Source organism: Pristiophorus japonicus, chromosome 11, assembly GCF_044704955.1.
Source record: "Pristiophorus japonicus isolate sPriJap1 chromosome 11, sPriJap1.hap1, whole genome shotgun sequence".
Taxonomy (NCBI): Eukaryota; Metazoa; Chordata; class Chondrichthyes; family Pristiophoridae; genus Pristiophorus; species Pristiophorus japonicus.
The window spans coordinates 60657015-60673161 of NC_091987.1; the positions used below are offsets into that span (position 1 = coordinate 60657015).

Genomic DNA, 16147 nt, shown 5'->3' on the forward strand with positions numbered 1-16147 from the left:
TGATTGCCAACCCGAGAATGGACCATTTATTCCTACTGTTTTCTGTTCGTTAGCCAATCCTCTATCCATGCTAATATATTGCCCCCAACCCTGTGAACTTCTTTCTTGTGTAGTAACCTTTTATGGGGTCTGATTATTTGACACTGTTAAGGAATGGGTGTCCAACATTGGGTAAAGGTATTCCTTGCCCCATGGCATTTCAGTCTTGAACTTGGCAATTATGAAATCTCAAATTTGTGGACAGGGAGATCTGGAAAACAAAATTGTGGGCGACTGCAACCTAATTGGTATTTTCCAAAAGGTAAGAACATGGAAAACAAGCTTCAGATGAATCATTAAACAGCTGCCTTTTTGCAGTATGGAAAGGTACTATTGACTAAAGGAGATTTCATGAACCTTGACGGCTGATCATTTGACTGCCCTACCCACTAATCCCAGTGGATCAATGGTTAAAATACCAAGAATATTTGTTCCATATTTTATATCCTTCAGATTGATTTAAATTGGATAAAAAAAATCATAGGGTAAAATATGGTAGCTTAATGGATTGGTCTCTTATTTTCAACTTGAATTAATTTGCATAATATTGCAGTAATTGTAAAGTGAGCACTGCAGCTTGTAGAACAAAAAATACTAGAATTGCCCACCAGATGGCGCTAATTTTTCTTAAACTGGAATAAAAGTGGTCCTCTGAACACAGTTTAATGTTCTTGGTGTGGTTAAGTGTCTGTACCTGAAACATTAACCTGCTGCATATATCTTATCTGAAGGGCCTATACCTGAAACATTTTCAGAAGCCATATTTTGCTGATTCAGAGAACCTTCATTTGTGTAGTCCAAGTTGTATTTCTGTCTGGGTTGTAATGTAATGCCAATTATCCTTAACAGGAAGTATATCAAACTGGCTGGGGAAATCTCAGTGAGGACATGGATGATTGAGGTCACAGCACTACAAATGGATGGTGCTTCATGTGGTCTTTTCCCATGTTCTATAAAGCCCCAGCATCTGCTCCCTTCTGCCAGCTTGGTTATTCTCCAGCTAAAGGCTCTTTGTTCCTTTTATATTCAACCATTTGTCAAGTATTTGAAATAAAGTTTCCAGACTCTGGAGCAGGTTAGATTAGTCAAATTAAAAGCAGTGGACATTTTTACTTTATGCAATCTTTTGTGTTTTCTTTTGAAGGTTAAGGTTTTTAAAGTTTGATTCCAATTATCTGTGCCAGCAAACTCAGGAAGTGAGTGTTTTTCAACATAACTAGTTAGCCATCCCTGGTATCCTGATCAATCTATGTTGTATGCTTGTTTTATTCGGTTTTGGGATGAGGGTGTTGCTGGCAATGCCCTCAGTTTTTACCCAACCCTAGTTTCCCTTTGGAAGCTGGTGTTTGGCTGTTAGTAGTATTGGAGCAATGCCAGGGGTGGGTAGCATTAAGTACCCATCAAACTATATTCCCCGAGAGTAGTCAAAACAAAGCCGAAGTATCCCCTGAGAGATTTGGAGAAGACTCCCAAACCCAAGACAGTATCTTGCAATGAGTTTGGCTTTGTACTCTGGTGAATGAACGATCCTTTTTTTTTTACATATATGATGGCGCAGCCAACACCATTTTCCCCAACTGGGACTAGATAAGCAGGAAGATTCTGCTGAATTGCCTGAAGCTGTATTATTACAACAACTTGCATTTATAATAGTGCCTTTAATGTAGAGAAGCGTTCCAACGAGCTTTACACGAGGACAAAAAAATGACACCAAACCAAAGCAGGAAACATGGGCAGGTGCCCATAAGCTTGGTGAAAAGTAGGTTTTAAGGAAAGGCCAAATATTAATTTATGTACAGAGTTGGCTAAAGCCCTAATGTGCTGGTTCTTTCTTTTCCCTGAGCCCAGTGGGGGACCCTCCTGGGGATTTTGAATAAACTATAACTGGTACTTTGTACATGATTATTCTTGTCTGCATTTCTATGGATGTATGCAAAACATACATTTAGGATCGAACCCTAAAATAAACTAAATATACAAAATCTACTGAGACTTGCTGGAGCTTTTGGATCAGTGGTGATAGACTTGGCGGTTGTACTGCAAATCCTCTCCTTGCATAATAAGTGAGCAACAAAGGGAGAAGAAGAGATTTGATATTTAAATTCAGTTTCTCAAGCCTCTCCCAAGGAAATGGAGCAAAATTAGTTGCATTTGTAAACTAAGAGCACAAATCGGAATGCAAGAACATAAGAAATAGGAACAGGAGTAGATCTTGCGGCTCCTCGAACCTACTCCAGCATTCATAGGCAGTCCCTCAGAATCGAGGAAGACTTGGTTCCACTTCTGAAGTGAGTTCTTTGGTGGCTGAATAGTTCAATACGAGAGCCAGAGACTCTGTCACAGGTGGGACAGCTAGTTGTTGAGGAAAGGGTGGATGGGACTGGTTTGCCGCACGCTCTTTCTGCTGCCTGCGCTTGATTTCTGCATGCGCTCGACATCCTCCTGGATGCACTTTCTCCACTTAGGGTGGTCTTTGGCCAGAGACTCCCAGGTGTTAGTGGGGATGTCGCACTTTATCAAGGAGGCTTTGAGGGTGTCCTTGTAATGTTTCCGCTGCCCACCTTTGGCTCGTTTGGCGTGAAGGAGCTCCGCATAAAGCACTTGCTTTGGGAGTCTTGTGTCTGGCATGCGAACTGTGGCCTGCCCAGCGGAGCTGATCGCGTGTCATCAGAACTTCAATGCTGGGGATGTTGGTGTGCCTGTCTTTCCAGGGGATTTGTAGGAGACATCGTTAGTGATATATCTCCAGCGACTTGAGGTGTCTACTGCACATGGTCCATGCCACTGAGCCATACAGGAGGGTGGGTATTGCTACAGCCCTGTAGACCATGAGCTTGGTGGTAGATTTGAGAGCCTGATCTTCGAACACACTTTTCCTCAGGCGGCCAAAGGCCTTTCTATTCTTTCCAAAGTGGATAATTTCACACCTGCCGAAATACTCCATCTGCCACCTTCTTGTCCAATCACTTAACTGGTCCCTTTGTCATCATGGGCAGTCCCTTGAAATCGAGGAAGACTTGCGTCCAATCTAAAAGTGAGTTCCCAGGTGACTGTACAGTCCAATACGGGAATTACAGTCTCTGTCACAGGTGGAACAGATAGTTGTTGGAGGAAAGGGTGGGTGAGGAATCTAGTTTGCCGCACACTCCTGCTGCCTGCGTTTGTTTTCTGCACGCTCTCACCTACGAGACTCGAGGTACTCGGCGCCTTCCCGGATGCTCTTCCTCCACTTAGGGTGGTCTTTGGCCAGGGACTCTCAGGTGTCGGTGGGGATGTAGCACTTTATCAAGGAGGCTTTGAGGATGTCCTTGAAACATTTCTACTGCCCACCTTTGGCTTGTTTGCTGTGAAGGAGCTCCGAGTAGAGCACTTGCTCTCGGCGTCTTGTGTCCGGCATGCAGACACTGTGGCCCGCCCAACGGAATTGGTGAAGTGTGGTCAGTGTTTCGATGCTGGGGATGTTAGCCTGATTGAGAACTCTGATGTTGGTACGTCTGTCCTCCCAGGGGATTTGCAGGATCTTACGGCAGCATTGTTGGTGGTATTTCTCCAGCGATTTGAGGTGTCTACTATATATGGTCCATGTCTCTGAGTCATACAGGAAGGCGGGTATCACTACAGTCCTGTAGACCATAAACTTAGTGCCAGATTTGAGGGCGTGATCTTCGAACACTCTTCCTCAGGCGGCCGAAGGCTGTGCTGGCGCACTGGAGGCGGTGCCTGCCCTTGCTGATAATAGGCTCCCGAGGTGTGGAAAGGGTCCACGTTGTCCAGGGTCGTGTCGTGAATCTTGATGACTGGGGGGCAATGCCATGTGGTGGGGTCAGGTTGGTGGAGGACCTTTGTCTTGCGGATGTTTAGTGAAAGGTCCATGTTTTCATATGCCTCGGTGAAGATGTTGACGATGACTTGCAGTTCAGCCTTTGTGCGCAGATGCAAGCGTTGTCCGTGTACTGTAGTTCAACGACAACGGATGGGCCGGTCATGGATCTGGCCTGGAGACGACGAAGGTTGAACAGGTTCCCACTGATTCTGTAGTTTACTTCCACTCCAGCGGGGAGCTTTTTGAATGTGAGGTGGAGCATTGCAGCGAGAAAGATCGAGAAGAGGGTTGGCGCGATGATGCAGCCCTGCTTGACCCCGGTTCGGAAGTTGATAGGGTCTGTGGTGGATCTGTTGGCCAGGATCACGGCTTGCATGCCATCGTGGAGCAGGCGGAGGACGGCAACAAACATTTGGCGGCAGCCGAAATGGAGGAGCACACTTCATAGTCCCTCGCGGTTAACAGTGTCAAATGCCTTTGTGAGGTCGAAGAAGGCAATGTACAAGGGTTGCTGCTATTCCCTGCATTTCTCTTGCAGTTGTCGCGCCATAAAGATCATATCCATTGTACCCCGTAGTGACCGGAATCTGCTCTGTGACTCCGAGAGGAGTTCCTCAGCCAAAGGAGGATTCCAGCGATGACTTTCCCAGTGGCTGACAGCAGGGAGATTCCTCTGTAGTTGCCGCAGTCGGACTTGTGCCCTTTTTTAAAAATGGTCACGATTACTGCATCTGAGTTCTCCCGGCATGCTCTCCTCCTTTGAGATGAGAAAGATGAGGTCATGCATTCATGCCAATAGTGCCTCTCCGCCATACTTTAGTGCCTCAGCGGGGATTCCATCCGCTCCCATGCCTCATTGTTCTTGAGCTGACTGATGGCTTTTTCTACCTTATGCAGGGTTGGCGTTTTGCTGAGATGGTGGCAGGTAGCATGCTGCGGGATGGAGTCGAGGACACTCGTGTCAAAGGCAGAGTCTTGATTAAGGAGATCTTCAAAGTGCTCCTTCCAGCGGGTCCTGACTGCCTCAGTGTCCTTGATGAGTGTTTCCCCGTTCTTGGCCAGCAGTGGGGTGGGGCCTTGGGTCCCTTTGTAGCATCTTTGTATCTTCCTCAATTCTTACTTTCCCACCTAGCTTTGTACTCAGTCCCTTCATCCAAGTCATTGATATAGGTTGTAAATAGAGGCCCAAGCACTGATCCTTGCAGCATTCCACTGCCATCTTGAAAATGACCTGTTTATTCCTACTGTTTTCAGTCTGTTAACCAATTCTCAATCCAAGCTAATATATTATCCTCATGAGTCCTAATCTTATGTAACAACCTCTTGTGTGGCACCTTATCGAATGCCTTTTGAAAATCCAAATATACTACATCCACTGGTTCTCTCTTATCTACCCTGCTAGTTACACCCTCAAAACCCTCAAAAAAAATAGATTTGTCAAACACGATTTCCCTATAATAGAACCGTGTTGACTCTGCCTAACATTATGATTTTCCACATGCTCTGTTATCACATTCCTAATAATAGATTCTATCATTTTCTCTACTATTAACAGGCCTATAGTTCCCTATTTTATTTCCCTTCTTTCTTGAACAATGAGGTTACATTTGTTACCCTCCAATCCAGGGGGACTATTCTAGAATCTAGGGAATTCTGGAAGATCAAAATCAATGCACTCACTATCTCTGCAGCCATTTCTTTTCAAACGCTTGGATGTAGGCAATCACGCCCAGGGGATTTTTTGGCTTTTAGTCCCATTCATTTCTCCAGTACTTTTTCTTTACTAATATTAATTACTTTAAGTTCCTCACTCTCATTAGACCCTTGGTTCCCTATTATTTCCGGTATGTCCTTTGTGTCTTCTACTGTGAAGACAGATATAAAATATTTGGTTAAAGTCTCTGCCATTTCCTTATTCCCATTATAATTTTTTCTGTCTCTGCCACTAAGGGACCAATGTTCACTTTCACCAAAAGCTTCCATTTTACATACTTGTAAAAGCTCTTACAATTTATATATTTAATGCTAGTTTACTTTCATAGTCTATTTTCTCCCTCTTTTTATTAATTTCTTGGTCATCCTTTGCTGATTTTTAAAACTCTCTCAATCCTCAGGCTTACTATTTTTGGCAACAATGTAAGCTTGTTTAATCTAAACCTATCCTTAACTTCTCTAGTTAGCCATGGTTATACCACTTTTCCAATGGAGTTTTTGTTCCTCAAGGGAATGTACATTCGTTGAGAATTCTGAATTATTTCTTTAAATGTTTGCCATTGCTTATCTACTGTCATATCTTTTAATCTAATTTCCCAATCTACCATAGCCAACTCCCCCTCATACCTCTGTAATTGGCTTTGTTTATATATAAGTTCTTAGTTTTGAACTTAACCACATCACTTTTACTTAATATGAAATTCTAGCATGTTATGATCATTCTTCCCCAGAGGACTATTTACTATAAGATTACAAATGAACCCTCTTGTTGCACAATACTAGATCTAAAATAACCTGTTCCCCAGTTGGTTCCTCGACATATTGTGCTAGAAAACTGTCGTGAATGCATTTCATGAACTCGTCCTCTGAGCTACTTTAGTCAATTTGGTTTGCCCAGTCTATATGAAGAGTAAAGTCCCATATTGCATCACCCTTGTTACATGCTCCTCTAATTTCCTAATTTATATTCTATCTAACACTATGATCACTGTTAGGGGGGCCTATAAACTACTCCGTGTTTTCTGCCCTTTGTTATTTCTTATTTCCATCCATACTGATTGTAATTCCTGATTTTCTAGGCTAAAATCCTTTCTCACTACTGCCATTATCTCCTTTATTTTCAGGGCTACCTTACCCCTTTTTCCATTTTGCCTACCTTATCTAAAAATCAGGTACCCTGGAAAATTTAGTTCCCAACCCTTGATCACTCTGCAACCACGTCTCGGTAATGGTTACTCGATCAAATCTACATTGTGCCATTAATTCATCTAACTTGTTATGAATGCTTTGTGAATTCAGATAAAGCACCTTTAATTTTAACTTTTTACTATTTTTTCCCTGATATGGCCTTAGTCACTAATGCCCTATTACCGAGTTACCCTGTTCCTCCACAAGCTTCTTTACACCAGTACATCACCAAGAGATTCAAACACATGAAGGGCATGAAGTTGTGTACTTCATTGACTGTAAAGCACTTTAGGACATCCTGAGGCTGTGAAAGGCGCTATATAAATGCAACGCTTTTTTCCGATATTTTAACTTGCACTTCTTGGCTTCCACTCTGCGTGCTTCAGTAAGGATTCTTCAATCTGATTGGTTGAGGAGACATGCTGTTGCTTTGCCTGTTCACACAGGTCCCAGATCCCCCGTAGAGGGTGCTGTGATGTTTCAGACGTCCGATGATCATACATTGCCATGCAATAGCCCTCGAAATGACTGCAAAATTCGGGCCAGTGTTTATTATATCAATTTCACAGAGCTGAAAAAAAATTGGTGAATCAGCAGCAGACAGTTGAATGATTAGCAGAGTGCATTTTATATTGCTACAATCTTATGGGGAAGAAGCCCAACAGGTTCTAAGAGTTATTTTGAATCTGCTTCCTGGGCATCTCTCAATCAGATTTCAATTGATAGCATATGCAAGACTGCCACATGAAGCAATCCTGAAATATGTACAAAACATTTCCCGGATTTGGCGCAAAGAATAATGGTGAGGCTACCAGCATGCACAATTATTAAGGAGTAAATCGCACAGCAACTTTTGGTGTCCACACATGTGCAGTTAAACATGGAAATCAGGAAGTTGCTGGATGAGTTGCCCTGCTCCTCCACAAGCTGCGCTACACCAGTACCTCGCTGAGAGACTCGGCATTAAAATACATGTAGGGCGTGAAGTTGCGGTAATTACCCACTAAACACGCCAGAAAACGTTAGGGCTTGTCAATTCAAGTGTAAGTGAATTTTTAACAGCATGATAAGTCTTAGTTACTGCCAAACAACCTCACTGGCAGTTTCATTCCTTCAGATATTAATTGTTGTTGTACGTTTTATAAATGTCAAATTTTAAAAAATGTTTTTAACTCTTCCATTCTGTCTTTTCTCTCTCAATCCAATCTTTATTTCCCTCTCTTTATTTCTCTTTCTAATTTGACTGAATTCATCCATTCTAATTTATACTTCCTTCTCAGTCCTTCTACTGTTTATTTCTCTATTCTTCAATCTGATTGGTTAAAAAGATACACATTTGGTTGTCCCATTCACTCAGGAATGTGTAATTAGAACCGCCTTCGTAATCAGTGACTTTGCAAAGTGTAATTCGACCATTCTGATTGCCGACTCCAGGCAGAATGGAGCTCACTTGGAACAGACAGGGCTCACTCTCATGAATTAAGACCTTCTAACCCCTCAAACAAGTTCCTTCCCCCACCCCCACAGTCCAAGTTTCTGATAGTCTCACCCCGTCCAAGTGCCTGACTTTCCCCCCCGTCCTAAGTTCCTACCCTTTCCCCCTGCCCAAGTTCCCCTCCCCCACGGATTTATGACCTTCTACCCCCAACATGTTCCCGACCTTATTCCCTCCCTCCCCCCCCAAGCCATGTTTGGGGCATTGTGTGATTCACGGATTGTTAACAGGTTTTTTGGGTATGAAGTGAAATCTACCAGGTGTAGGGGGAGGAGAGGGAGAAGGTGGTGTGGGTGTAAGGGGGGTGGGGTAGGAAGAACATGATCAGTCTTACCACCTGGATCACTCTCTCTCTCATGCTAAAAAGTTCATGCGCAGAATAACACAAAAATGTTCGTGCAGATAATCACTGTATAAATTCAACTGACAATATGTAAATTGCCTCTTTAAAATCAGAAATGGATGTTTTGACATTTCTTCCATTCTTATTCAATTCCCAAAAAAGTACATTCACATACATAATTTATCAAACCATTGTGCATTTTGATTGCATGGTACTTTCAGGAGGAATGTATTGATACATCCAGGTTTCTTAGCATCACTGGACATTGTCTGCTTTACTAATTACCTTGCATTTAATTGTTAAACCAAGTTTGCACTCTGCTGTTTCATCCGTTGATGACTGTAATGTCAAGCAGTTTTCTAGCTCAGAATTGAAAATTTTAAAAAGTTGCAATTTATATAGAATTATAGAAACATAGAAAATAGGTGCAGGAGTAGGCCATTCAGCCCTTCGAGCTGCTTATCAAGTCTTGAGTATATCCCAAATTGCTTTACAATCAAATTACTTTTGAAGTGCATTTTCATAATCAAATGCAGCAGCCAGTTTGTGTACAGCAAAGTCCCACAACAGCAAAATGAGATGAATGACCAACCAATCTGCATTTAGTGGTGTTGTTCGAGGGAGGAATGTTGGCCTTGACATCCGTAGAACTTTCTGCTCTTTGAATAATGCCGTAGGATCTTTTACGTCCATCTGAAAAGGCAGATAGGGTCTTAATTTAATGTATTTTCCATCAACAGCACCTCACATAATGCAGCACTTCCTTAGTACTGTATCATGCCCCTAGCCTAAATTATATGCTCAAATCCTAGAGTGCAGCATTGTCGGAAATGCCAACCTTCAGATGAAAAATTCAAACTGTTCAGGTGGACTTTAAAGATCCCATGGCATTATTCAAAGAACAAGGAGTGCTGGTCAATATTCCTCCTTCAAGTTAGCACCAGCCCAAAAAAAATTAACTGGTAATTAATGTCATTGCTAATGGTAGGATTTTGCTGCATTTACCTACTTAATAACAGTTATTGTGCTGCCAAGTAATTCATTGCATGTGAAGTGCTTTGGAGTGTTTCTGAAAAGGTTCGATATAAATGCAAATCTTTAAAATACACTGGAATTTAAACAAAAAAGTTATTTTGTCTAAACTTGGTTAATAGACTTTGTGATCATCTTTTATCTGACCAAGACTCAATGATGGGTTACCTGCTTAGAGCTATAGCTGGCTATCTTTGCGATGTGGAGTCTGATATGGAACGACTATGCAGGCAGGGACGGTCTGTGATTTCCGTGTGAGTGTTTTTTTTAGCAAGGTTACAGGCATTATCAGTTTGATCCGCAGGAGATGTTTTAGCTTGATCGAGGCTAATCCCTTCTCACACTACAGATTTGTCAATGCATTAAATGATGGCTTTTAGAAAAATTACCGCCAGCTTCCTGATTTTTGTTTTTGCTGGGAATTCAATCGAGACAGGAACCACTACTATTGATTTGAAGACGCGAGAAACAACAGATTCTGCTCAAGGTCGGCATCATGTTCAGTAATTAAATCATTAAACAAACAGACTTTGTCAATTCATGATAATGATTTGTTCAATTTCTCATTATTCATATTTCAAACGTGTCTGTTACGTGCTGCAAATCTGAATTTCAAACACCTTACGCTATTTGCCTTACTTTGCAAAAGGAGTACATTTTTGAACGGACTACTTAACTTGGTGTTTTGTTTCGTTTGTATTTTTTTCTAGATAGCGTCCGGTAAAGATCACCTCGGCACATCTGTATCCTGAGATGCCACAGATGAAAAAACACAGAGATGCTTCTGATCATTTTAAACGGTAATTTATATTACCATTCATTTTGATTAACTATTCGGCTCCTAGATTAACCTTTGTGTGATTTCTTTGCAGTCATCAAATATAAGATGGAAATTTGTATTCTTGGTTCTTAGTTCAAGTCATTTATTTAATTAACCTCGCTGACTGTACATTTTCTTTTAACCCCCGCATCTTTCGCTTGACTTTTCTTTACCATTTCCATTATCGCTTGGCTTGATAATCCTATTCTTGCAGCATATATTTTCCGCCTCGTATTTTCTCCTGATATTCCTTTCTCTTTAAGCGTTTCTTTCTTGCTTTATAATATATTTCCCCTAGCCATTCATGAGTTTGTTATACCCCAGCTGATGATGATTCAGTATCTGTGGTAGTTTTTATTTATAGCAAGAACCACTTGCGCCTATTATTGAGAATATGAAATCTCTCTATCTTCTCCCTGCACCTCCTTGGTCACCTCAGTCTATCTGACTGAGAGGCCCGGTTGCCAATCTGGTCTCCATCCTCCTTTAAACCACTCTGAGCCAGTTGGTAGGAAGTAAATAGTTGACCTCAGTGCCCACATGCAAAAGAGGCAAAAATGAAAACCCCATGGTTGCCTTTCCTGATCCTATATAGACTTTGGTGGTAAGTACAGATAGATGTAGAATGAGCGCAGGATTAGGCTCAGCTGTGATACCCGCCAGAGTCCAATAATGTGTTTACCTTTAGGCGCACAGATGAAGAATGCTCATTTGGGCAAAGTCTAGGAGGATTTCAAAAAGGAAGAAAAACTTGCATTTATATAGCGCCTTTTAAGACCACCCAATGTCTCAAAGCGCTTGCACAACCACTGTTGTGACGTGGGAGCCAACTTGCGCACAGCAAACTCCCACAAACAGCAATGTGATAAGGACCACATAATCTGTTTTTGTTATGTTGATTGAGGGATAATTATTGGCCGTGATCCCCTGAAAGAGCAGACGGCCTTCTGTTTAACATCTCATCCGTGAGACAGCACCTCCGACAGTGCAGCGCCCTTTCAGTGTCAGCCTTGGTACTCAAGTTCCTGGAGTGGGATTTGAACCCACAACCATTTTGTTCCAGAGGCTAGCCACTGAGCCACAGCTGACACTGTAGTACAATACCCAACACGGGAGTCACCAGTTTCAAGGGAGGAGACGAGGTAATCAAAATTTAATGCAACACGTTTGCCAAAGTCATTTTAATGAAGAGAGGACCAGCATAGACCGATTGGACCGAATGGCCTGTTTCTGTGGTGTTCATTCTATGTAATGTAATTCTATGTAAATTGACCAAAATAGATTATTTGAAAGGTTGATTTTAGCAAAATAAAATGAAATGGAAGAATTGTATTTAGTAATATATTTATTTATTTCTCCCATTATATGTATCCCTTCATTTTGATCTGAATTTTCCTTAATTTGTCTTTTCTGTTATCTCCTGGGTCTTCATTTTTTTCATCCGTTTTCTGCGTTATCGTCTAATTTCTATCTTCGTCTATTTTCTTTGTCGATTTTTATTTCACTCTTTTTTATTGAATTTACCTCTCAGTGGTTTTTCTTGCTCCCCAGTATGTCCCTGCTCTTTGGTCTTGTGCCCGTCTATGTCCTCCCGCTTGTACCTGTACTCAGGAACGGAGCTATGCGGTTCTCTGCGACCGAGCTAGACTGCCGCACGTCCTCAGGGAGTTCCCCTGTGAGGCCTCCGCTATCAACTTGGATAAAAACAGCATTAAATTTTTGTCAGAGAAGGCCTTCGGTACTCTGCCAGCCCTCCGATCCTTATCCTTAGACCACAACAACATCTCCTTCATCACCCCGGGCGCTTTTAAAGGGTTGCCCAACCTCACCGAGCTCAAACTGGCACACAACGAATACATTAAATACCTGCACACCAGGACTTTCACTGGTCTCAAACGCCTCCTGAAACTCGACTTGTCCAATTGCAATCTATTTAATATCCCAGACCGGATCTTTATAGCAGTCACTTCTCTGCAAGAGCTAGCTTTGTGGCAGGACAACTTCAGGAGAATCCCTGGAGCAGTGAGGGGGATGGAGAGTCTAACCCGTTTGTACTTGGAGCGGAACAGGATTGAAGCAGTTGCTTATAACTCTCTGCAAGGATTAGTCAACTTGAAATATTTAAATCTTCAAGATAACAAAATTGCGGTAATACACGACAAAGGTTTTCAAGACTGCGTGACATTGGAGTATCTCTATCTTAATGACAATCTTCTGAGCAATCTTCCCAAGTTTGCTTTTAAAGAACTCAGACTCCTGAAGATGTTAAACCTGGGAGGTAACACTTTGGTGAATGTGTCCAGTAATTGGTTTAGTGAGCTGGTTGAGCTGGAAGTCCTCTATCTAGACAGAAACACGATCAGTTACATCGAAGAAGGGGCCTTTGAAAACTTGACCAGTTTAATCTCCCTGCATCTGAATAGCAATAACCTGACTTCACTGCCCCTTTTAGTCTTTCAGCCAGTGTACTTCATAGGGAGACTTTTTGTTTTCAGAAATCCTTGGGGCTGTGATTGTGAGATGGAGTGGTTGAAGGAATGGATGGAAAACTACAAATTGGTTCGGGACATCCCGTGTGCCTCTCCATCTTCAGTAGCCGGCATGGACCTGAGTCAGGTGCTCTTCGCCAAATCTGCAGAAGGTATCTGCCTGGATCCGCCAGAACAGAACGTCACAGCTTACACCCCAACCCCGACAGAGTGGCTGCGATCCACCACAGAGAGTAGGTTCAGTAGCCTTATCTCTAAATTACTTTTTCCAAAAATGTACGAGGATACTGCGAACACTACCGAAGTATTTAGGAACGTGTCAGACCTGGGCGGAGTCAGTGAGGAGGTGTCTGCAGCAGCTAATGTGGAATTTCATCCTAATAATACACACATTCCCATCCTCCTTACGTTCATTATCATTATATTTTATAATATATGAGTCAGTATTTCATTTTGCATTCTGGTGTTGCCGGATTTCCTGCGATTTACTAAAGAGCACAGGGGCCGGACGGGATGCATCCGAATGCACTCTGCGACCATTAAAAAGGACACAATTGGGAAAGTCAAATTTGAACGTCGCACTCCGAAGGTTGTGATTATAACAGGGAGTTCGGCCTTCTGTTTGTGAAGTTTTACTCTGGCTGCAGTTCTTGTAATTGCAAAGTTCTCCAAGTCATCCAGTGTCACAGGGTAACATCCAGGTCTCGTTCTGGAATTTATCCCAACAACAAATCGCCGGGATGTAAATGATCTAATGCCGTAGTTTATATCTACATTGAAGTTCTGCATAAAAAGCGATGTCTTTAGTTCATGTATTGTATTTTGTAATTTCACAGCACCAACTGCAACTGTTTTTTAAAGGAACTATATTTTGTAAGGGGAATACAGAATCATGTTGTTTATGTTGGAGATTCTGATTACCGCGTTCGTCGAGTTCAAATGTACAGTTATTGAAGATTTTACTATTACATCCTGTAATTTAGTAATAACGTGGCGTAATATAATCTGTGAAGTGTTGTGTCTTTGTAATGTATTTTAACCAAAATATAATACATGCAACATTAAAAGCGTATCTTGTAAGAATTCATTTGTATGAAATTATTACATAAGCGCGTCCCTCAGTAAAACGAAATATAGCTGAGAAATACAGGATGTTGGCCACGATAACCATTTGATCCCTTATGCACGATTTTCAGGGATTTATGCTTTGATCTGTTATTCAATGGTAATCTGGGAGAATTGGGGTAATCGCTGTTTTACTGCCCTGAAGCAGCAAATGAAAGCTGTAACGTAATCTTTAGAAATGTTAGTTTCATATAACTGACTGAAAATGGGAGTTAGTTTATATAGTATTAAAAGGAAAAGATTGAAACTAGTCTTCTATTGAGACAGGATTTTTAACAAAACGTTATCACACTTTGCATAAATTTTGCATAAAGGCTGATTTATTAAACCGAATATTAATTGAAGACAGAAGATGTTATGGTCCCATGGTTTCTGAAAATTCTATCTTTGTATTATATGCTGGGTATATATATCATCTGTGTACTAAACTTGGATGTCTAGAGCATGAAAGTGACCGACACAGCACAAACTCCTTCCGGAGGTCCTTTCCACTATGCTTACAGCAAATGTCCTTCTATAGCTGATGCGGAAATGTGGACACTTGGAATGAGAGATACTGGAAGGTATTATCCAGAGGCCAGGTATGAGAGCAAGTGCTCATATAGCCAGAGTTTAGTGCCTATCACAGCTGTGTTGCAGAGAGGCAAGCAGGTGCTTGGGATTTTTCTACTTGACACCAAATAATCCTGCAAGCCAATGCTCTAACAGATAGGATGGACAAGTACTGACAGTTTATTCATGCTCTGTATTGGTATGCTGCCTGGTTTTAGCTAGTTGAATTCCACTTGGGGAACCCTAATCCTTTGTCTGTCTGATATTAAATTAAACAAATGAACACTGTGATGACTGAAGACATTGGTTTTGGCCTCCACCAAAACCCTATCCCATTGCCAGTGACTCCCTGACTCTGTATTCAGGCTGAACCCTATATCCTTTCTGTTATATATGTAAACCTGTAAATACGTTTTTTAACCACCAGAGGGCTCATCCCCTGGAGTCCCAAGGGATCCCACAATCCCTTAGGAGCACCTGTATATAAGGAGGCCTCACAGGCTGGAGAGGAACTCTGGAGACCTGTAATAAAGGACTACGATCACACATTACTTTGAGCTTACAGTATCTGGTCAGATTCTTTATTCTAGACATAACAACTGGCGATGAGATACAGATGACGAACCCCACCGCAACAATGCAGAGAACCGTGGGCATCCTGGAGAAAATTTTGGAGGGAGATGATTGGGAACCCTTCGTGGAGCGACTCGACCAATACCTCGTGGCCAATGAGCTGGAAGTAGAAGCGAACACTGCCAAACGAATGGCGATCCTCCTCACCATTTGTGGGGCACCAACATATGGCCTCATGAAAAATCTGCTCACTCCAGCGAAACCCACAGAGAAATCGTACGATGATTTGTGCACACTGGTCCGGGAGCATCTAAACCCGAAGGAAAGCGTTCTGATGGCGAGGTACCGGTTCTACACGTAAAAGAGGTCTGAAGGCCAGGAAGTGGCGAGCTACGTCGCTGAGCTAAGGCGCCTTGCAGGACATTGCGAATTTGAAGGACACTTGGAGCACATGCTCAGGGACTTCTTTGTACTTGGCATTGGCCATGAAGTAATACTTTGCAAATTTTTGATTGTAGAGACCCCAACCTTGAGTAAAGCCATAGCGATAGCCCAGGCGTTCATCGCCACCAGTGACAATACTAAACAAATCTCTCAGCACATGTGTGCTGCTGCAAGTACTGTGAACAAAGTAATGTTGTTTTCAAATTGTAACATACAGGGCAGGACTCACATGCCTGCAGCTGCACGTCCGCAGATGTCTCGGAGTCCACTATCAAGAGTGCTGAATGCAAGGCCATTAACACCCTGTTGGCGCTGCGGAGGTGATCATCATTTCCATTCATGCCTCTTCAAAGGATATGTTTGCAAGGGCTGTGGAACAATGGGACACCTCCAATGTATGTGCAGGCGAGCTGCAAACCCTGCTAATCCTGAAAACCATCATGTTGCAGAGGAGGACAGATCCATGGTGGATCACGATGAACCAGAGCCTCAGACTGAGGAGGCAGAGGTA

At 42.3% G+C, this 16147-nt stretch overlaps 1 protein-coding gene across 1 annotated transcript; it reads left to right on the forward strand.

Moving 5' to 3' along the window:
- The first annotated feature begins 220 nt into the window (after window positions 1-220).
- nyx (nyctalopin) lies at window positions 221-13381 on the forward strand. The gene is made up of 3 exons (XM_070892702.1): window positions 221-301; window positions 10344-10353; window positions 11985-13381. The coding sequence occupies exons 1-3, from the start codon at window positions 221-223 to the stop codon at window positions 13379-13381; spliced, it is 1488 nt and encodes a 495-aa protein (XP_070748803.1).
- Window positions 13382-16147: the final 2766 nt, after the last annotated feature.